This window comes from Egretta garzetta, unplaced genomic scaffold, assembly GCF_000687185.1.
Source record: "Egretta garzetta isolate BGI_Z169 unplaced genomic scaffold, ASM68718v1 scaffold252, whole genome shotgun sequence".
NCBI lineage: Eukaryota > Metazoa > Chordata > Aves > Pelecaniformes > Ardeidae > Egretta > Egretta garzetta.
In genome coordinates, this window is record NW_009259028.1 from 843,917 (window position 1) to 868,060 (window position 24,144).

Consider the following 24,144-nt stretch of genomic DNA (forward strand, 5'->3'; position numbering starts at 1 on the left):
GGAAAATCTCTTGTGAAACATCTTCTGTTTTGGTTCCACCTATGTTTCGGAAGCTCAATGCTAACAATTCTCCTTCTGTTCTTCTTGCAGCTAATTCCAGCCTTCTTGGAGGTGGAGGAGGTGAGTCTTTGCTTAATGCTGTGTTTATTATTAAATAAATGTTAAATACATGCTGAGCAAATGTAGTGTCTAGCTGGTTGTAAAACAATATATGGGAAGTACAAAAGGTAGAAAAGTAAAATTATTAGCTGGGAAAACTCACCAAAGCCAATAACTTTTCATATCATCAAGAGACAGGGTGTATGACTGCTTCGGAACCTGGTTTTACCTCTGGATTAGACTAGGGCTGGCCTGTATATGGGGATCACTGAAACATAAAGGAACTGAACTGTTGTATGTTATGTTGTGTTTAAGTATTTAGGATTTTTATTTAATTTACTTCAAGGGAACCTTGAATGCATGTTAAATAAATATTTTTTAAAAAACAAATAAATAATTAAAACATGGTAAAAATTCATTTTAGTAAATTAATGAGGTTTTATCTTTGCACTTTATTTTAAAATTTGTTGCTTACCCCATTCTGCTTACCAGAATGCTCAAGTAGATTTCAATATCTATCTCTGGTGCGCTTAAGAGATGCTACCAACATGTATATTAGTAAGACAGAGACGCACAAGTGCACATATGGGATGTTATTTCCAAATATATGGGTGCTGTAGATCAATGCTGTTTTGCTTTTTGTAGTACCATTGTACCGTGGCCGTAAGAGCTTACATGAGTGTTAACAATTCAGAACAAAAAAAAAACCATGAAGAGCTTGATCGCAGTTTTCTGTGACTTCCCTTGCCTCCCAGAGGGAAGTAAAAGAGCTCAGTTCTGGAAATTTCACAGTGCAGGAGGTACAGGCAGGGACTAATCTTCCTTCCTGGCTGGAGTTAAAAGGACTTGATGATCAGAGCTTACATATGCAAGGGTAAAGGAAAGGGCTCTAAAAAGACAGAAGATCTCTGTTGCTTGTGAGGCTTGAGGATAAGTCGTCAAAGCTTTTGTTTTAACAGCCTTAACTGAACAGGCCTCCCTTATTTGCGGACCATGAAAAAGTGCTTGACAACTGCACCCCGGCATCTAAATAAAATGGTCCATGTTTCTCAGCTGTGTGTCCGGACATTAAAGTACAGGGATGCCTTACCTGGTAATCCTGTTGGATTAATCTGTTTCTTTTGATTCGAGTTAGTTGTTTGCAGTATACAGAATCTTTCTTTGTTTAAAAGATAATCCTTTAAAAGGTAATCCTTCGCTAGCCATTCATGTTCCTGTGGAGCCATCCCTGTACCTCCTCTCCAGAGCTTGCTCCAAGCTGGTAATGTCAAAAAAAAAAAAACAAACCAAAACCAAAAAAACCCAAATAAATGCAAATGTTCAAATTCCAGTCAGGTTCCCAGAGCACTGCCGCTGAAAGGATTTGTCTATTGACTTTCCATGGTATTTATTCAGCTGGACCATACTTCAAAAGTTGATGTCCGTTCAGTGTGCCACTAGATAAGGTGGCTCTCCCTTTGTGGCAGGCTGGTTGAGCCCATGCTGTGAGTCAAGCTGGGATTTTTCCTGTACTTTATGTGTTAATAGTGGGTGAGTTTCAATCATTCAAGTTAATTTATTGGCAATTAAAACCACCTCCCCCCAACCCCTGCTGCCCACCCTGTCACCTCCTGGTCTCCTGCCACTTCCTGGTCTCCCGCCGCCTCAGGGCTGATGGCAGCACAAGGCTGGGTCAGTGTGCTGCTACACCTTCTCTTCTGCACCTCCCCTCTCTCCTCCTCCCCTGACATTGTTTTGGATTTTACCACCATTTCTTAAGGACGTTTCTTCAGTGGCCTGAGGAAGCTCCTGTGGCAGGGTGAGTTTTGGCACACGGTGGGTCCCTTGGGGAACTGTTTGTGGCCAGCACAGGGCAGCCTCGACACCTTCCCACAGAGGAGGTCTCCCTGCAGTCCCTGCAAAACCCTGTGAAGCACAACCCCAGATCCTTTACTCGCAGTGGAAGGATAACAACATACCCCCTTGCTTGAGACACAGGTAAAATAGCAAATTTGACTATTTTATGGCTTAGAGTTTGAGTGCTGATGGTTGGAGGGGCTGCGTTTGTGCTCTGGAGGTGCTGTGAGCTGTCCTTGGGCAGGGTGGCCGATGCATTCTCAGAGTGCACTCGCTTAGGTTTTCCAAGTCTTTTGAGGAAAAATCCTGAGAATTTTGCTCCCAAACTACTCCTGAGTTTGGGCAGCTGCTGTGGGGTGTCAGTGCCTCCATCCTTGGGTGCATGCATTGTTTGTGCCCTTTTGGAGAAGGGAAGGGTGCACGGGGTCTGCAGGCTGGAGCTGGCTCAGGGGAGCACAAGATGGAGGCAGCCCAGGCGGGGCCACCCGCCCGCCGCCGGGACCAGGTGGCCCACCCGCCTGCCGCAGGCACATGAAGCCTGGAGCCCCTACCTCTCGGAAAAATGACTTGTTACCGGCAACGTGCCTTTCACTGTAGAAGGGATCATTTCCTTTCCAGTTGAATGGGTTTGGATTTTAGATTCTGGATATATTTTTTTCCTTTTTCCAGAAGGAACTGGTGGCAGCACTCTGTGTGAAATATTGCTAGTGAATTATTAAAACTTTATTATATACGTAAACACCAAAGCCTTCTTTTGATTGCAGATGCTGAATATTTATGATAATGCATAATATCAGTGTAGTTTCTCCAATAATGGCATTCAGATCTTTTCAGTAATGCTCGTTAATTTAATCTTTCTGTCACTGCTGGGGGTATGAATACATATCTTAGTTTTACACAAAATGAAAACCAGAAATTTCCACTTGTCCAAGCTCATGCAACAGGTTTTGTGATTTTCATCTGCTTTTGAGCTCTTCCATCTTTGAAATCTTTCTAGAATTGAACACAAAATGTTTGGAAATGGTTATTTGAACACCCTGATTTAATGTTTGTGGATTACTCAATACGTACATTAAAACCATCTTCTGGAGGTTGAGGAGTCCGATAGGAGATGTCAGCAAACACAGTGCACTTGGTTGTAAGTTCAGGTGCTGGTGGTTTTGGGTGGCTGCTTATCATCCCTGCGTTACCTCAGAGCCACATCAGGGCATCCGTGTACTTTGATTTCCCAGAGCCAGAGTAATGATTTGTTCTTGCATTTGCCATTTGAATGCTGTCTATTCATATTCATGACCATTTGGAATGAAGAGATAAAAGCACAAAAGATACCAGAAACAATTTTTCACAGAACTGTTTAATCATAAAATCAAGAAACCCACAATAGAGTCTTAGAAGAATCTTTAGTTAAATATAGATGTCGAAGGTTTCTTTCTGCTTTTCAAATAATTCCGAATTCCAGGATTTCATTATGAGTTTGGTGAGTGAGCCTTTTTTCTTTTTCATTCTTTACTGGTTTTAATAATTGATTTTTAATTAGGAGGCATATTTCGCTTTCAGGTTTAGATTTATCACATGTTCAGCATCTCACTGCTCCTATTAACGTGCACAGAGCATTATGACTTATTTGTGCATCGTATATTATTTTTGCCATTACGTTCAACAGTGCAAAGGCTAAAATTATTAAGAAAATAACCTGCATTTGGAGGGAGTGAGGAAAAAGTTTTGATATTTTGAGAAAAAGTGACCCCTTTTAAAAATGTATCATGAAGTTTTGGCTGTTGAGAAATCGAAACACCCTATTTTGCATGGCAATTTTTTTCTTTACATTCTTTTACAGCTGTGTCAAGGAATGAAAGTATGTGATTTCATGTACTCTGTTAAAGTAAAGTGGGCAAGACTTGAGATTTCTCCCCCTCCTTATGGTTTCGGATAGTCTGTGTGTTTGGGGGGTTTTGTGTCCCACTGTCCCCACCTCGTTTTCAGTTATTTTCCTTGGGGTTCTTTTTTCTTTTACTTCATTTGCTGACTGTAATCAAGTTCTTGTTGCATGCTGATTTCTGGATTGGCTTGCTTTCTTTGACCTTAAGTTGAGGGTATATTTAAAATAGCAAGCTAGGGATTTACCCCCCTCAAGATTTTGTTGCCTATGCTGGGGTTGGGGAAGGGAGACATCATTTAGTGTGTCCTGTTAGAAAGTAGTTTTCGTCAGCTATGCACTTGAAAGTGATAATTTTGTCCTTAAAAACTCCAAGAGGAGACAGGTTATATTCACAGTCTTTTGGAAGCTTTGTTTGGACCTGGTTTAAGTTGGTTTCCCCAAAAGATCTGACTGCTTTTCTGTTTCTCTCCGTCTCTGTCTCTCTTTCTTGGCCAGTGTAACTCTGTCTTTTCTAGGGCTTTTGCTGGCATGGAAAAAAATAATTGCTATATAGCCATAAGTATGTTAGCATATCTTAAATGTAGACCAGACCTACCTCTCCAGCCTGCCAAGATACCGCTTGTAGGCGTGCCATTTTAAGCAACTGTTACAGCATGGGGAACTTGTGTTCGTGATCACAGTAGGGAACTGGGTTTCTCTGTACATTGTCGGGTAGACTCCATTTTGAAAGTGGGATTTGCTTGCCTTCTTTGTTTGCCTTTACCTCTGTGTTAGAACTGTAATAGTGGCAAAAGTGTTTTCTTCTGCTAGGAAAGACAGACTGACTTCTATCTTGGAAAACAGGCTTATCAGGAGGGAAACAAGATGTTCGATGGCTGGAGTCTTTTGCTGAGCCTGAGCACAAAATCACAGGACGGAGGAGATGGACTTTGTGCGAGGGTCAGTATGCCACTTCAAAATGTGAGCAGCTACGCTGGCCTACGTGCAAGCACCTGCTTCCACATCAGCCTGGTGGGGTCTCCCCGATACAGGCATGGATCTGGTAGATAGGACACAGGGTGAGGTGGGCATCTGAACCTTTCTGGAATTACAGCTCAGGGTCAGTGCTAGGTACCAGTGGTTGAGCATCTGGGTTGTACCACGTGGGTCCAAATTGATTGTGGAGTTGTTTGTCTTCAAGCTTGGGTGTAGCAGGTGTGTAGCAAAACCATCACGGCTGCTGCTAATGCTGTAGAAATAGAGGATAACTGCTGGCAGGGTGCTGCTACAAAGTCCTTGGCATTTGCCAGCCACCCTGTCTATTTGTCAATTAATTGCAGACTAATGGGTTCAAAAAGCCAGTGATTATCCAGTCAGTAGTGGCAGGTAGGAACAGCTGACATAAATATCTTTTCCTAGCATCCCTCCCCTTGGCCAGGGATAAAGTTTTGATTCTCGATGGCTGTGACTTTAGATGCACTGCTAACCATCTCCAGCCTCCTTCTGATAGTTAAATCTCTACCAAAACCCCGAGGTTTTTCACTGTCTGAATAGTAACTTGACATCAACTTACATGGCAAATGAATATTCATGACCCTGAGAAGTGACAGTTGTACAAGAGAAAACTGGAGTCAGGAATGAGACAACTTGCAAAGCACCCCATAGCAATGTAAAAGGAGAATACTTTAAATATTAGACTGGCCCTACACTAGCCCATTCAAAATGTGTAACAGGAAGAAGACAAGCCTGTTTTATCTTGGACCAGGATGAGATGCTCTCTGTTTTGGATTTCACAGGGCTTGGGCTTGATATTTACATAATTTAAATGCAAGTGAAGCAAGGGTTTAAATCCAAAGTTCAAATTTGTGCATGACGTGTGCATAACATGAATGCATCCCTTGAGAGGAAAAGAGAGAGTTTGGGAAAGCAGCAGTGACAGGATTCTTTCATCAAGAAAATAAGCATTATTATTTTGGTGTGGTTTTTTTATGTCGGTCTGTTGGCATTTTCTTGTATCATGTCAAATACGTTTGTCAGACTGGGGTGTGCTTGCAACAAATGGCTTCATGGAACAAATGTGCTTCATCTGGGATTTCAACTAGCTTCAAAAGCTTTCAGTTGCTTTGTACACTGCGTCATTGTATCTTAGGTATTTAGATAATAGCTATGAAGGTACAAAGATTTTCCTAGCGAATAATGATCGTGTAGGAGAACTGATAATTTAAGGCAAATGACCGTTTGCCTTTGTTGCTAATTAATCCCTTTCTGCTAGAAGATTGCTGCTGCAATTCTGTAGTGTTGTTAAAGTGTTTTATCTCTTTTTACTATTTGCATGCTGTTCTTTTTCATCTCTGTAAATAGAGTGGGTTTGAGAGGGCTGTATCCGCCAGTTCCCTCACTGTGACAGTACATCAGCCAATTAAAAATTTAATATTTATGCATTTATGTATTTCCTTCTGTACAGCTGTAATACTAGTTCCATTGGTAGCCCAGTAGCTCAGGGTAGACTGTAACCCTTTCAAGGTGTTTGGTTCAAATCTTGTTATTATTTATGAGCTTTTTGTTGGATGAGATCAAAGCAAATAGATTTCTCTGTAATTTAACCGCTTTTATAGAATTTATTCAACCTTTCTATGTAAGCAAAGCCTTTCTTTACAGGTCAGTTATTCTTGGAATGTTTTTTCTTTCTTCAGTCTGTGTATGTATGTTTGCTTTTTGGCTTCTGTTACTGCAATGGATATTTCCATGTGAGTTTCAGTTCAGCTTTAATTAAAATTAGTAGATTTTCTCATTTTGTAGTGCATCTAGGGATATAGTGATGGTAGCTCTATAAATAAATAAGCATAGTTTATTTCAAAAGACCCTTAACCCAACCTGCCATGACGGTATTTAAATGTTTACTGTACTTTATAGAATTTCTTTTTTTGTTTGCTTTTTGTTGTTTTTGTTTATAAATGATATGTGTTTTGCACTTTGGCTAGATAGAGTGCTACCTTTCTTCAGTCATTTTATGCATTCTTGTAGTTATGGGTAATAATCATAAACAGGAAGTCTCTGGATTGATTTAAGTATTTCTTAGTTGTTGCCTAATTGTATCCTGTTAATTACACTTTCCCAGCAGTTACTTAAGAAAGAAATAAATTACATTTTGCTATTTACAGGATCTGATACAGGTATGTGATCGGGTGTTAAGTTTCAAATATGTACATATAGCTGTTGATGCACATAAATGATTTTTCTCAACGATGACTTCTTTAAAATACTTGTTCACCACCACCTTTAAAGTGGTTCTCCTGTTCCAGCCAGTGATATAGGAACATGACTGTATGTTTCTGTCATGAAAATAATCTAAAATTTAGTGAGTCCAGGCATACTTACTCACTGCTCTCCTCAGCATTTTAGTGTTGCTGCTGTGTTGACTTAATTGGGCATTAGAAGGTGATGTTTTATTTTGCACTCATCAGTTACTGAATGCTGAGTCCACAACACTCTGAGCTCCCACTTAATTGTGAGGCCTTTTTCTGATGCAGATAGGCTATCACACTGACTCTCCTAGTTGTGTTTAGTTTTGTTATGAGGTAATTATGTACCCACAACTGAAAAATGTACATATATGGCTTCTGCCATATATATATGGCTTTCATGTATACATATTTATATATATACATGTCGCTATATATATTTGTGACTGGATCTTGCAGTCTTTTCAGAAAGTCAGACTTAAGTGTGTGTGTGGGTGCAGACACACATGCATGTGTGTATAAATAAAAGTATGGCATTAGTTTTGTTAGACTGGGAAAGACCTTTAGTTCATGGTCATTGAAAATTTAAGGTGCTCTTGATAAAAATCCAAGCCGAAAAGGCAGGCAGTTATGTAAGGAATGTCTGTCTTTTTTCCTTTTTGTTTCACGTTATGGGACGGACCTGCAAATTAGGACAAGAGATCACAAACCTTCCTTAATCCACAGATATCACATGATGTATAAGGCAATTCATGGTATGTTTGTAACGTGAATTAGACATATGCTCTAAAAATGTTAAATACTCTTTCTACATGGAGACAACAGCTATGTCTATGTCTCGCATGTATGTCTTGCACGCAGAAAATGCAATTATTTTTTCATTTAGCAAGGTGCTGCTCAAGCATCTTAGGATACTTCTGTTGAGACTTCCCCCTGTAGTTGAAGGTGAAGAGCACAGCTCCCAGGGTGAAAGTAGAGTCTGGGAGTGCAGGAAGCGACACGTGTGGCTGTGTGCTACGATGAGAATAGAGGAAGTTGGGCACTCGAGTATATACATGTGCCAGTCTGCAGAATATAGTTTTTTAAATTAAGCATTTGGTTGGTTTCCTTAAAGAAAAATCTGTAAATTGGGACACCTGTCAAGGTTGTTCAGTTTCAGGCCTAACAGTCTCGACAGTGTCCCTTTTGCTGAGATAAGAACGAAGCAAGCAGTGCAGTGAAGACATGTTTTGTTAGGCTCAAACGGGGGTGGTGGTGCTTTTAAATCTGTTTTTCAGCTTTAAGGTCTACAGCTATTTTTCCTGGTCCTGTAACAGAAGTACTGACTATTCAGTAGGAGGAAAATGTGAAATGCAATATAAAACACCTAAACACATTTATTTATTTTTACAGCTGAAAAGAAAGAGAACAAATGAAATAAAGGAGTGATGGAGGTACTTGACTTGGAGACATAGAGGCACTTTTGAATATCAGACCATTTACTGAGGCTTTCACACTGGTATGCCTAAATATAAAACAGAGATCTCAATCAGCAGAGAGTTCCTTAAAAGTATCTCTAAGCCCCTTACTTTATACATCAAATGTATATCAAATGTATATAAATTATACAGCTGTGAGCAGCAAGACATGGAAAAATGGCAACAACTATTTGTCGATCCTTGTTGGTTGTTGTCCCTTGTTTGGAGGAAGAAGATAGCTGTAACCATGTCTGCTGATGTACTCGGGCAGGAAAACTGGCATTCCCCGAAGGTCAGAGGCTGGAGGTTGTCATCGTTCTTAACACCCCACCTCCTGTAATGGAAAGAATTTACAATAGTATCTTCTTTTTGTTTCTAATGAAAGCAATTACTTCTTAGTCACCATATTTTTGAGGAAAATCTTGAATAAAATAGAGGGGAGAAAAATCAAGTATCGAAATTACAGAAAGAGTTTACAACTCTCTTCTTGCTGCACAGAATGAAGGATTATGAAATCAGGTCTGCATTCACCTCTCACCTTCTATTTCAAATTTTCTGCTCTTTCCCCAGAGCTTCACCACTCATTTATGAGTCGCTCTTTGCTGATCACATTTTTCCAGAGTTCCTTTGTTCTGTGCAAAATGCTTACAGATTATAACATGCAGCTTTTCAAAAGCCAAGAAAATCTCCAGCAGAGCAGCTGGCAAGATGGCTGAGTCTTGGAAAGATCTGTCCTTCTTTGTTTTCAGTGTGGCTGTCTTTGCAGTTCTCTTCCTTCCAGTTTTGAGAACTGTCTATCTAACAGTGTAAAGTGGAATGAACTTTCGGCATTATTAAAAAAAAAAAAAAAAAAGAAATGTGGTGAGATTGCTAACGAAGGATTAAAACTCTTAATATACGTGGAACTGATTTTTAAGAGACACCAGTGGAAAACCTGCATGTACAAGTCTGTCTTTGCAGTTGCTCATCTTTTCTAACTGATAAAATTGGATGCTAATGCAGCTTCCAATTGTTAATTTTCATTCTCATGCCATACAGCAAGCTACAAATGATGCTAAAATGATTTAAGAAACAAATAAAAAACCTTACACCACCACCCCCACTCCCCCACCCCTGGTCTTTCTAGAGCTTCAAGTTTAGCCTTAATCACTTTGTAGATTTAATTTAGACTTTATTTTTAAAATAACTTGTAGGGGGGGAACAGTAAACTGAGGTGTGAAGTAACCAGGGACAGGAACTGCTGAAGACGGCTTTGAAATGAAAGAAAACATATGATGAACCTCATCTGTATGAGCATTATTATCATAGAATCTAAATGCTCCACAGACCTTTAGTGCATTTATCCTAATTGCTCTGTTTTCTCCATTTTACAGCTTGGAAAATGAGACAAGGAAACGGTATGTTTTGCAAAAGGTCCAAATAGAAGAGAGCAAAAATCAGCTCTGTGAAGGCAAAACAAAACTCACTGGGGTTTCATAATGCCTGTATCAGTTTTGCAAGTAGGAATTTTGATTCCTGTCTGGAAGAAAGAGGAATTTTTATTTTAGTACCAGTTTCATGGGTAGAAACAGGGTGGTATTTGGAAAAAGAGAAAACAAACTCTACTGAGAGCAACTTTCTGACAATTAGACCTTAATTGGTTATACAGAAAATTCTCTAAAGTAATGGCAGAAGGACCACCAACTGGAAATAATTTAGTGCTAACCAGTGTTACACTAATGGAGATAAAATTGGATATAGGAAAAATGTGATGTATTTGAGGCTACTGCCATTAGTAATTCTAAATAAACAGTGATTGACTGTTCCTATTTGGGGCTTTTCTGTATTTGGTTAAGGGCTGTTTACTTTTATTTTGCATTTGTGTAGTATTAGTAACAAAGCATTTAAAAATCTTTTTGATGACGAAAAGACAGTTGTCTGGATTAAGAAACTATCTAATTTTATTATCTACCAAATCTAGCCTCCTCCAACCGCAGAAGAATTTCAGTGATTCTCCCATTAAAAATGCTACCTTACAAGTATGTGTAAAATGGTTGAGCTTTTTTTCTTTACAAAGTCACCTTATTTACATCTTTTTCCTCATTCTTATGTAGATGCCTCGTACTGTGTAAGGTTTATCATTCAAGTTTCTTTTAAAGCTAATTTATCTTTTTAAAATTCAAAATCAGATTTTTGCCATTTGGACTGACAGATCTGTAGTGTTGTAGTTTTGGCTACATATACAGTAGCAAAGAACAAAATATTTTTTGTCACACTTCTACTGTTACAGTTCAGTCTGTTCTTTTTACATTATAAGCTTGTTTCTCTGGGCTTCATAGAGGCATCTGTTTTAATTTCTATTGGGCAGGGCTGCAACTTAGCAAACTCATGTAAGCTTCACAAATCATTCACAAATGTGGATGATTAAATCAATTATGTCTTGGCTGAGTGATCTATGAGTGTATTGTATGCACACAATGTTAAAAGAATGTTACTAAGGTGCAAAACCAAGTACTTAAAGTTAGGAAGTGCCAAAATTAAAGTTGCCTGCAGGCTTGCAGTCTCTATGCATATATGTATTATGATGTTGCCTGTAAGTGTACAATTGCAATGATTTTCCAGCTGGAACCTCATCTCAGTCATCCTCTTTGTTCCAAGCATAAACCATCTTTCACTCTTTGTGTACTTAAACTCTGGCCTCCAAACCAGTATTTGTTATGTTACTTACCAGTTTGGTGCATGATTTCTATAAGTAAACTAAAGATTTCATAGGTAATATATTTGTCTTCCCCAAAAGAATGTTGTTATCTTTATCAAAAGGAGGGAAAAAAATTCTAATTTTAAGGCCCAAGCTATGCAACAGGGCACTAATTTCTGTAAAGAAATGGAAGCCCTTAAATTTCAGAAAGTACGTCTGGTAAATTCTGCAAACTGGAAGTTGTACGTTAACTTGGGACGTAACTCAACATTATAAACTGTCCAACTGAAATTCACCTTGAGATTCCCACCTTCTTCTCTACTGTGTGTTCCCAGTCCCACTATCCGCATTTTACAGTCTACTTCTCCCTTAATTGCATCCGTTCAAAACTCTGTTGGCCTAAATTTACATATTAAAGAGGGTTTGGTTTTAGGGAGAGTTTTTACTTAGACAATTTCAGGCTGTGGTCTTAAAGAAGTTTGCTTTGAGGTGATTAAGGAGCAGAGAGCTGATTCAGAGAGGAGTGATGGGTGTGGAAACAAGTGGGAAGGGGAAGAGATGAGTGATAACTTCCTCTGCTGCTGGGCAGATCATAATGCAAGACCCTGTTCTCAAACATTTGGGGTGCGGGGAGCAAGTGTCCCCTTTCTAACTTCTTACCTTCTCAAAATTAGTCTGTGTGTCTAGCCCGTCACGGCTTCTCTCTGCTCCTGACTCACAGTCTGATTTCTTTGCTGGGAAATGGTTTAGTTTCAGTCCCAGGCCAATTTCCCAGATTCTCTCTTTGAATTCATGAGCCTGTGCCCTTTCATTGCCAGCTTCACTCTTACGCCATATCTTAATCACAGCTTTAGTCACCAGTCTCTCTCATCTTGAAACATGCCATCTGCCCCTAAATGCAAGTAGAGCCCCTTCTCCTTCCTTTCACCCATTTGTACTGGGATGAAGGGAAAAGTGTTCTGAACAGGCAGTAATTTGTCGAGCCACATGACTTCATTTCTCAAGCAGATGAAAGAGAACTGCCAATTTCATCATTGCTGTAGGTGAAGAAAAAGTTTATGAAAGCCCGCAGTTACAGTTGTCATCTTTGTTTATCTTTTAATCACAATTTTGATTTAAAATGGTTAGCCCAACCTAGTTGTACCATGGTGGTCACCCCGTCTGCTGTTCCATTGCCTGTAGGAATGAAGGCAGTATTGTCGGTGTAAAAGGATAAAACCCCTGGTGTTACTGCCTTCTTTGTATTTCTTCGCCCTTGATGACTGGGCAATAATTTCTCCACGGGGATTATTTGTTCAAGGGTGGGGCCCCTGTTCAATCCAGATATAACCCAGCTGCGGTGGAATTTAGCCTCTTCTCTGGGCTTACAAGCAATTAGCGTTTCAGCCAGGACTGCCTGCTCTCCCAGAGAACAAAAGATTCAGCAGAAAACTTCTCCCTTGAAATGACAGCTGGACAAAGAATCGCCAGATTTATCAGACAATTATTTCGAGTCACTTTTTACAGAAAAGAAAAGTAGCATGACCTCACCATGGACTGAGATGAGACCTCTTACATGTATAAGTTTATATGTAGATAACTAGTGGAACGAGTGTCAAAAAAAAGAATATTCTTAATAACACCAGGTACAGATAACAGTCATATGTGAGTTTTGAAGGAAATTTGCTCTGAAGACAGGTCAGTTTTTCATCAGGAGCTGGAAAATTGCAAACATATGATTATTCAAATAAGATGATATCTGCAAATAGGATATACTAAGCAAATACTGTAAAGTTCATATGCGATATTATTTTCTTCTTCTCCCGAAATTGTTTCATTATAAAGCAAAAAAGTACCAATGCACATCAAATATTAAATAGGGTTCTCTCTTTTTCAAAATTAATTCCCAAATTTGATGCTATAAACTTTTAACAGTTGTGGGAGAGCTCCCAGAAGACCCTGCATTATGTCTCATTATTGCAGCATATGTGAGGCCATAGTACCCTTGGTTGCCATAGTTCCTTATTGAATCAAGAAAAATATGTTTCATGGCTGCACAGCTGGGTAACCTTATGTATCTATAGTTTTCTTAAGAAACAATTGTATCTATGCCCCATACTATCTTAATGTGAATTTTGCTTCAAAAATTCATAAACTGGGCTTCTTGTTTTTTATTTCTTGCCTACATGGTAAAGCTTAAGGTCAGACCACAATTTTGCCTAGTGCTTCTCTGGGTTTTCTTAATAAAGGCAAGGATTTTTTTTCCTTTTGCAAGGCCAAATGTGATTGCAGGCTTTTAGTATTGCAGCGCAAGGAAGGCAGAGAGTCGACGCTGGTGGGTGTGACAGGTTTGCCATCAAGCATATGGTTCTATGTTTTAGAAGAACAATCTGAATTCTTAATTACGTGTTTTTTTCTTTCATTTATGTTATTTAAAACCTAATACTTCTTACTGAACAAGTTGTATCAGGTCTACTCTGGAACCGGTACCAAGCCGCAGTTTATTACCTAGCTTTAGGTGTTAGCTTTAGTTAAATATCTGGCCTGCCAGGGGAGACACCGTGAGGAAGACTTGTTTAGCTTTACAGTTTCAGTGGTAATGTTTAAATAACTTCTCAGGCATGAAATATCCGGGAAGGCTGCTGTAGTCTTTAAGAGCTTTTTAGAGTGAACTAATGCCCTAATACTCAGGGAATATTTACAGTTTAATAATTTAGGAAAGTTGATTAAATATACAAAGCATTTAAATACCCATTTTAAGCTCACATTAATTCCTGACAAATTAAAGTATCTTGGCATTTAGAGAATTACAAACTTGGGCCGCACAGCAGCGTGCCCATTTCATGTGAAATAAAACATTTGGGTTCCCAAAGCCATGATGTACCTGGTTGTATGTAGTCATGTTGAGTTTGATCTCTCGTGGTTGTGGGCTTGTGGAAGATCTGTGAGTACCGTTCCCCCTAACTAAGATGGTAGAAGACAACTGGAAAAGTTCTTGTTTTATTATAACTGTGGGGATCATTTCCTTCCCTCATGTGGCTCTGGACGTAGGCATCACAGCTGCTAATCTTTAGCAGGTCTGGGTAAGAGTATTCCAGCTATTTTAAAAGATTCTATATATAATGAGAGGAAAGCAAGGCTAGATTGGAAAGTATCACTTTTGCTTAGGTCACTCCTGGTAGATACTTGTTAACTCTTCATTGTGTTCTTACTTGTGACTCTGCAACTTCTGTAGGTAATCTTTTCCAGTGCATCTATACCATTATGTCACTGAAACATTTTTCCCTGGATTTTTTTTTTTTAGTTTTTTTTGTTACAGCTTTAAGCCTGAATTGAAAGGATTCATCCTGTTGCTTTGGGGGCGGGGGGGAATCTGTCATGTCATTCATGATGTCTCATCTGTGAGAAAAGCAGGTGCCTGTGAAGTAGCCCACAAGGCTAATGATGAAGGATCAGGACACATAAGAGATTTGTAGATTCATTAGTTTGTTCCAGGCTGCCCAACCTGATTTTGCTTTTGTAGCACAAAATGTAAACAAAAGTACACCTTCTGAATTTCTGGAGAGAGAGAGACAAGATGACAGCAGTACTCCTGCCTGCTCCTTTGTGAGTAAATCTCCCCTGGATGCAGTTGCCCTGAAATTACAAAAGGGTGCAAATGGCTGTCTCCTCCTCATGTGTGGGAATAAATCAGACATGAGAGTTGTAGGCTTGGCAGTTAAGCATTTCCATTCGTAGAACACTGACATACTAATGATGGTAATTTTGCATTTGTTACTACATGCCTAATCTAATTAAGTTTTTCTTAGGGTACAATTGTTGTTTTCTGTATTTAATTATGTAAGCACCAGGTGCAAATGTTAACAGTAGCTGAATTCAGAAGGAAACCTTTTATCTTTGTGTTATGCAAGACTTTTTTTCCTGTATCTTTAATTTTGCAGTTAAAAAAATGCATACAGTATTTGGTTGTTCCAAGGAGTTCTATTAACATTTCTGATTGATATACATAGGAAACGCTAATGAGGACTAAAAGTTTATATTACTTTTAGTTTAAATGTGTCTAGAACTATTTATGAGCTCTACATTTTTGGTTTCAGGTGTTGCAATAGTTCAGACTCCTTTTCCCAGCTATACTGCTGATTCTGAGGGTTGGCAGGCTTCCCACACTCCATGACAGATTTGCCCCTGTCTATTTGAAAAGGTCTGAACTACGTAGGGGTCTGTTGTCTGAATCTGAATTTCGCGGAGTGCTGGTAAAACTGCTTCTGTGACTGCCAGCCTGGCTGTGAACTTTTTGCCACCATTTCATCAATGCTTGTTCAAACATTGAAAGAGTTTTCAGTAGAATTCTTTGCCTGGAATAATAAACTCAAGTATTATTTTTAAAGCTCAAGGACCTGAGCTTTGAAATGATGTAAAAGACTGCTCAGAGGCAAGTAACTCTCAAAATGTTTTGAAATTATAATGTTAATTTTTAAATAAAGGGAACAGGAATTGCAGTAAACTTTTTCACCTGTAGATTGGTAATTGTTTTAATCTATTAATTAAAAATAGTAAAGCTTGTACTTTCTAGTTTCTAGTCATTCATTAGTAATCTGTATTTACATACATTTGGCATTAGGTGTAATAGAAAAATTAGATAAATGACTGATGCGTAAGGTACCCATAGAGCGTTCCCATTACTAATGAATGCAAATTGTCTACAGAAGCATTTTTCAGCCTTTTCTAATTTGTTGAATGACTATACATTTTGTAGTAGAAGTATGGCCTGTATGTACGGTGAGTTTAAGCCTGCTGCCAGCATGCTGCCTTCTCTAAGTTACCTTTCGTGGATTCCCTCGAAGTAGGATTTTAAGCCCTCTATGGACCACAAGTCAGTAATAGTGACCTGAAATATTTTACCTTTCATTTAAGGATCCTGTGTGATCACTTTTCATTGGGCTGTGAAGTATGATGTTACAGTTGACTCTTGAACCATTTTCAGTATAGAAACATAAAGGTTCACATTTATACTGGTGTAAGATTGACAGCATCCACGGTTTTAATTCTAGATCCAGATAAGCGAAGAAGCTGTCTGATAGTTGTTTTGAATTAAGCTTTCCAGTGTTGCTAATGGTAGAGATTTCCCCCATCCCTGCCGTTGTTCTTAGAGACCTCAGTTGTTTCAAGTTCAGTTTGTTTCTTACCCTTCAGGCTGTTAATTCAAACTCCACTCCTTTGATGGTTTTATCACAAAATTTGTTTGGAGGCTTCCATTTTTTAAAAGTAGTCTTTTAACTACTACTGATTATGCATTGCATCAAAGAAAAGTGGTTGAAAACTTTAAACCCACAAATAAAATATACATGAATGGGTTACAGTAATGAATGCTAACATACCATTTCTTCAGAAAGAGCCCTTTAGGGACAGAAGACCATGTTTCAGGTGACGTGGGAAATAGTAAGCTTGACTTCTTAGAACAGCTTGCTAGAGTTAGTGGTCAGGTTTTACTAAAAAGGAATTTTAAAAAGATTAAAATAGGTGTGTTTAGTATTAGTTCATAGAAGTCTTTGAATTAGTGTCAGGATTAATTCTTTCTAGCATTCAGGCCTGCACACTGATGGCAATAATAACTTGTCACTTAGTTCCTGTAAGTTTTTTGCTTTTAGATTTGTTTTTCTGTTATTCCTGTTCCAGGTGTTTTGTTGTTTTGGTTTTTTTTCCCCAGAAGTACAGTGATTTATGTGGGTGATAATACACAAGCTGCAATATTTCAGAAGTTGGTATCTGTTTCTATGTAGGGATGCTTGGGAAAAAAAAAAAGACTATCTTGCAAAAAATATGCTGGCCTCATTAGGTGCGAAAGTGTCTCAAATGGCCCTTAAGCAACACTTTGGCTTCTCCAGCTTCTCAGCATGAAAACATGTCTAAGTAAGTTACATTATTTCAGGACAGTGAACAGCTTGCTTCAGATCCAGCAACTGTGTTTATTCTTTGGTTTTGGTTTTTCTCCCAAATGAAGAATGTCACTCTGCATTGTTTACATTTACATCTCAAAACAATTAAGCTAAAACAGCTTCATAAGATCTGGAGCTGGCTTTCTCTCAGGGAAAGCTTTACATTTAGTTTCCAGAGTCATGCAGTAAATAGACTTATTTTTGTTTTTTCAAGCTGGTACGATTGCGTATGTGTTCATCTTTCTGAAGAGGTTTGAATGCTGTTGATTTTGAATTGTGCATATTGGCAAGGAAACTTACCCATAATTTCTGTATAATGCTTTAATTATCTTTAGGGAGAAGAACAACTGATTTATTGTATCTTTGGGGATATTTATTATTATATCTTTGGGTATCTCACCAAAATACCTTTTTCATGAAGAAGTAGGGTAGAAAACAGTAAAAGCTTGCTTGCCTTTGATTACAGGATCAGGTACAAACAAAATTCAGAGATTTACTCCTTCTATTTTTCTGTCCCGTTGAACTATACCCCTCTGTGAAATATATGAAGAACTCTTCTAGTCTGAACTGAACTTGATTTATAACATCATTGTATTGTTCTAGTGCTTAGTCACAGAAATACGACAATTTGTAGGGAACGTCAAACAGACCTAGTGTTGCTAAGTTTTTAGGGGACCATCCTGCTCTCTTTCATTCCTTCCCCATTTCCAGGTTTCATCAGCCTACTCCTATACAGTCATGATACAGGTTGCTGAGTGTGCAATCCAATATCTCTTTGCTCCCTGCTACAATAACTGGCGTTTCTTTCTCAGTCGGCAAAGCTATAAAAGCAATTTTCCCTTAGGGCAAGCTGCTGGGTTAAAAATTTAGAAAAGGCTGTAAAGCTTAAGACCTTTCCAGGTTTCTCATTTCTGGATCTTGATTCTGTTTTCTCCTTGTGGGATGAAAAGGGGTGCCTGAGGTGGCTATATGAATGAGCTGCCTTCTGTATGCCATTGCTTCCTTCTGCCTTTCCTTAGGGAAGGGCAAAGCCTTGTTTCAGCAAGAACGCAGAGGTTTGTACTGGATGGGAGAATATGGGTCTAAAATACATGGGAGTGAACAGATCCGAACTGTTACGTAGCTGCTTATGTGGCTGTCTCCTGTAATGACCTCCCATCCAGGGCTGTATGAAGGCCTTCTGACAACATAGGACATCAGTTTTGTGCCCTGTGTTTATTATTCCCTATACATGTATTGCCTGGCCTCTTTTAAACAGGAGCAATACCTCACAGGCAGTTTCTGTCCCTCATCCTCTGACCTGAGCAGGTTCCCTGTGAAGAGTCCCAGAGAGTTTTCATATCCCTCCTGCTTGCCAGGGGACAGAGCAGGTGTGAAGCAGGGCAAATGAGGGCTCAGGCCCTTGCAGATTGTAGGAGACCCTAGTTTTCCTTCAGATGCTTGTCATGCCTCTTCCTGAAGGTTGTCCCTACAGAGCTTGGGGGCAGCCTGCTCCCTGGAATCAGTAAGTGGTGAGCAGAGGCAGGCAGTGGGCTGTGAGAAAGGTGCTCCCGGTTCCCAGGGCCGGTGCTATCACCTCTGATGTTCCCTGTGCCCCTGCTTCCTTCCACCAGCAGCAACAAGAATGATCAGCGTCATTCTTCCACCAGTTTTGCAAGCCGTGCAACCACAGTTAAGAGTTCTGTTGTCAGCAGGGGTTGAGAGGGCACCATGCGGGATTTAGTCACTGTTGCATATACAGTTCAGAATAATTTTCTGCTCCTTTGATAGTTCTTGATGTGTTTTATTCCATTCCGGTCTAATCAAGTTAAATGTTTTAGCACATTGTCTTTCTTCAGACTTCTTACAGAAGGCAAGTGTAATCTCTCTTAAAAAGAAAAAAATAATTCTCCTTTCATCTTTCTCAGGAGATCGCTTTATTCATGTGTAGTGACCTGGCTCAACATTTGATAACTAGTGTGTCACTGAAAGTTCCTCATTACGGTCCCAGCTTGCAGACCACCTGGAGTGCTTCATTATTAATGTGAACTTCAGGTTAAATTTTTAGACGTGTGCAGGTGCATTTGCACTATTCATTGCAGGCTGGTGACACATGCCTTGTGAAGGGACAAGAGTACGTGAGGCTGACCGTGTCTAAAGGCATACGGAGCACTTATTCTTTTGACACCAGTCGTATGAGGAGTGTAAGGACTGAGGCTTGAGCTCTCTGTTGATGATAATCTAACTTTTGCTTTCCTTGGCAATCATTCTTTGATATATAGGCACTTAATCTCAGCGCCTGGAGAAAAGAAGCAGAGAAGTCAGAGAGGGGAGGATAAAGGGGAAGCCACACTCCGGTTAAAGCCAGTAACGTGGGAAAAGCTTAGTTCTTATTCCAGACATGAGTGTATCTTCGGATGTAGATGATAGTTACATGGCAACCAGACACTGCAGAGCACTCCAGATTGCTACTGGTTGTAGTGCAAGATGTAAGTAATCCTGCTGATGCAGCTAGGGTGCTGTTAAGATGATGAGTTTAGGAAGAATCTTGCATCTCCTTGATGGAAGCTTAATTTTGACTATTTTTTGCAGTAGTTGCTTAAACCACCTAAACTCCACCAGCCAGCCATCTTCACCTCCTGAAATCAAATAACTGACCTACTGAATTGAATCTCTGATCTTAACATGTTTGGTTTATAGTCTAAATAAATAAAAAGGCAAAAGATAACAGTCTAATGCCACATACTGAACAACAGAGCTCTGTACAGTTGCAGGGTTATTAATTGTTTTCCCTGAATTTTTTTTGTGGGTTATTTCTCCATTTTTAAGGGGGAATTTCTGGGGGGATTCCTCTCTCTCCCTGTCTGTCTGTTTTTTTGTTTTGTTGTGAAAGAAATATGAAATTGCAGAAGTGGGAGGAGAGGTGGATTCATAGGAGCAATGGAGATGGAAGGACAAAGGGAGATGGGCTCAAAAGGAAGGGGAACAGAATGGTTTCAAGTGAGTGAAAGGGAGTGGGAAGAACAGGAAACCCAAGTGTGGGATTGAGAGCACTAGGAAATGTGGGCAGGAATAAATTGCACGGGGGAAGAAAACTCCTGAAATGTGGTGTTTTTTTCTGTAAAGATGCTAGCCTTAGTACAGTAAGATAGCCTCCACTTTACTCATTGAGGACCAGATCTTGACATTGTCTGCTTAAAGCAAGTAATAAAATATATTAATGCTTTTTTTATGTAGAGCTTAAGCACCAGAAGGTACTTCCTCAATAGCTTAATATTTTAAACAAACATCTCTCTCAAATGCTGAAGGATTAAGCGTTTTAAAATCGTAGACAATTGTATATAATTTGTGTAGTTGAAATCTTTGTAGTCATTTTACTTAAACTGAATATATGCTGATTGTTTTTTTTTCTTTGCACATGTGAAGAGCAGTGCCCTGGTATTCTAACAGGGTATTGCAGCACCTACTTCTGTTGAGTTTAAAGTTGCTTATGGTCTGAAAATGGGAATGCAGATTGTCTCTGGGGTAAAATTTGGGTTTAGTGACTAAGGTGGTCATGATAGTCTGCTTTGAGTGGAAAAGCTGAGAGAGAATGAACGTATCTGGTGATATGGTAACCACCACAGACTAGAATTTGATAGAAATAACAATTTTTGAAAATTACAATTTTATTCATAAACCTAATCCATACGGTAGCTCTGTCCAGTTATATCTGAATGCCTCAAGGTAAGGGTATTTTAGATTAATGTTTCTGCTTCTGGCCAGTAGCAGTAGAAGATGAAATCTCTTTCTGATCTGATGCAGCTCCTGAAAATTTTGTTTTTCCTTTTTAAAAAAAAAAAAAAAAATCAATACATTAGATTTCTAGGCACAGATTTTCTAAACTTGCTGCTAATACAGTGATTTTGCCCTTTGGAGTTGTTTTCCAATATGTGGAAACACCTATCTTGTAGCATTTTAAAGTACTAAATTGCCATTCAAAAGATGAAAGAAGTCTGGAAATTTATTGAATACTTTAAAACGAATTAAATATACCAATTAAAGTTATTTAATGTCTGTTATCATTTTTCATCTATACCTCAAATATTTATGGGAAAACATCCAAGAATTTGTACGGTATATTTAAAACGTGTCTGGTGAATGTCCCACATAAAATAAATTATTTTTATTGCATTTTGGAAAAGTACATATTTGATAGTGAAATGCTTTGCTTATGTACTTGTATAACTCCAGTTTATAATATGGGTCCAAAGGTCTTTAATTTATTATAAAGATAGGACCTTAATGACAAAGTAATGCCTCTGATGTATCTGTAACTTTAGGGTTAGATATTAGAAAGGTATCATATCTTTCAACTCTTCCTTATGTGATGTGACATTGCTGCCCCAGACATTTTTTACTGCATGAGCAATCAGCATAAGTGAAAACTAGAAAGCATTCGTGTTAAGACAAGAAGCAGTGTTACTTTCAATAAGGTGACTGCAGAAAACTGTCACACAGATATTTCACGGGAGACATTCTGGTTTGACCTCTACCTCACCATTCCTTCTCTCTTCCCCCCCCTCCCCCCCCCAATGATTAAACAGAGGAAAAGGGGTTTGTAAAAGCCCTCAAGAAAACTGACAGTTCCTTGCAGAATGTATCTCTTTTTAATTTCCATATATTTTCCTGCAGGAGAATGGCTCTCTAAGAGCACATTAGCCTTCAACCTTGGCAGGTGTAGAAGTAAATCTGCAGTATTATGATTGAAATGTTATACCTGCTTATTCTAAAACTGACATGATAGGTGACAAATGACAGAGACATTACTGGGTCAGGTGAAGTCTTTGTCATAATCCCTTTTCCCCTAACTTTTAGCTGGTGCAGCAAAAGAGAATCCTGTTTCAAGGATTATTAACACCACCTGCTACAAAATTCCTTTGGGAAGGACCGGAGTGCTTTGGATTCAAACACTGACTTTGAAGCATGCAGTAAAATGGCACAATCTCTGCAGATACTGTAATGACTACTTTGGTTTTGTTATAAGCCAGTCTTTCCACCGTGAAAACGTATTATTAAGAATATAAACACCATTTCTCCCGTTTCAGTGTAAAAATATATTAATTTTAAATTAATTCCTTAAATACTTGTGTTTCACAGAATTTAGACATGCAGTCTACTGCAATGAATTGTGCAGCAAGGTTTAACTGATCTCTGGGTTGATGGCTTGCCCCTTAGCTTTGGGTAGCCCAAATAGAAACTCTATCTCGATTATACAGAATTTTTTACTCATCCTTCTTCTCCAGCACTGTTTCATGTTTTTTTAAGTTTTGCCTCATGTCTAGTTCATCCATAAGGCCGCTTCTTCCCTCAAGACTGCCTGTGGATAAAATTATTTCTGCCTTTGGTAGAATGCTTCTGTCCTACTTCTCTTCTGTAACTTCTATACATTCACTAAGAAGGAATACAATGCCTTCCTGGCTGGTTATGCGGTGTGTGGCTCCCCAGCTCCACGGGCGACGGGCCAGAGAGCAGAGAGGACAGGTACCATACAAGAAGCCCAAGCACCAAGTTTCACCCCAGTTCATCTCCCATTCTCATGTTGGCTTTTAGACTTTTTCAAAAGCCAGATGAGGGAAAGGTGTGACTCCTTTTAATTGGTGAGTGGCATTGATACAGTCCGTTTTGTGCTGGAACTGCCTGAAGCAGAACAGGCAGAGCAGAGAAACAGGAGAAGCCTGGGGCTCTTTTCATCTCAGTCTCTGATTGCAGATCCCCCCGGATCTGGAACCAGGGGGTGAATCTGTCCCTTTGTATTTTTGAGTGAAGTGAGTGCTGATTGATTTGTCAAGTGATTACATGCTCAGATGAGATACTGGAATGTATAGTTTGATTTGTATTCAGTACCACAGCAATCCCTAGGAGTAGCTTCATGTAGTACAATGAAGATTGTAGTCATTGTAGGAGAAAGTGTACATAGAAATCACCTTCCTGAATGTCTTTTAGAACTTTATTCAGCATTGTAGCTTTTAGTTTGTTGTCTTTTTGGGGAATTTTCTGACCTTGTGCTTGCAGAAGCAGTATGCTGCAGTTTAAATGTTGACTGGAAGGACCTGCTTCTGAATAAACGATACCAAAGTGCACTGGTTAATTGCCTTTTGAGGGCATATCTGTCCTTTCTAAACTCAGATGCCACAATATGGACCTAAGCCATGAGGAGTTTTCAACTCATCGAGAGGAGCTTTAAACAAATACTTTGGCTGGTTGGCATGTTTATACTATGGAAGATGTTGCTTCTGTGAATATGAATCCTAGAAGTTCTTGTTTCTACATAGATGCACGTGCGCTCTCTTTCTCTCTCTCAAAATAAATCCCCCTAAGACTCAACTGCCCATACTTTGTTCTTGGCTCGCCATTTTGTGTTGCCATCCCCTGTCTGCCCTTTCACTCATCACGACGTATTATTTAGAGTCAAATTTACACTGTTGGGAAATCTGTAAGCTCCTTTAAAACGAGGCCGCTTCTCACAATTTTAAGCTTTGCAACCTAAAAAAGGATGGCATTTTGCATACTTTTTAGGCAATACCTAGGTGCTGTTTACTGCTGTTACTGATTACTAATGTATGTGTGTTTCTTGAAAACTAGTTTTCAATATTTGAGGCATAACGTACCATAAGCCATTTTTTTTTCTCTTAATTCAGAAGAGGATTTTTGTGTAAGAGAATCTTAAGAAGCAATCGTTATGATGTGAAGTGAATATATTAAGTTGTGATTTCTGAGCTAATCTTGGAGTCTATTTTAGAAATTAAGAAGTTGAGGCTATTTAAAACAATTCTTATGTAGCAGTTACATTTACGAAGACACAGCACTTTGCTTTGGTGAAAGCAGGGAGTGGGAATGTGTGTGGGGTTTTTTTTGTGTTGTACATTAATCACACATGTTCACAAGAATTAACTTTCTGATTAAGGACATGGGTTTTCCAGAACAGAAATGACAGTTTTGTAAGTTTTATTGCCATCAAGCCACTAGCAAAACCAAGTTATTTTAGGAATACTAGAACTAATGAAAGCTTGAGTTCCTTTGAAGTTGTGGCTTTGGGGTG

At 39.0% G+C, this 24,144-nt stretch overlaps 1 protein-coding gene across 1 annotated transcript in view; it reads left to right on the forward strand.

Moving 5' to 3' along the window:
• Positions 1–24,144, forward strand: part of MACROD2 (mono-ADP ribosylhydrolase 2) — an 892,593-nt gene that overhangs the window by 196,064 nt on the left and 672,385 nt on the right. The window contains exon 5 of the mRNA XM_009634665.2: positions 91–120. Coding sequence (XP_009632960.2) covers positions 91–120 — 30 coding nt within the window. The remainder of the gene's footprint in view (positions 1–90; positions 121–24,144) is intronic.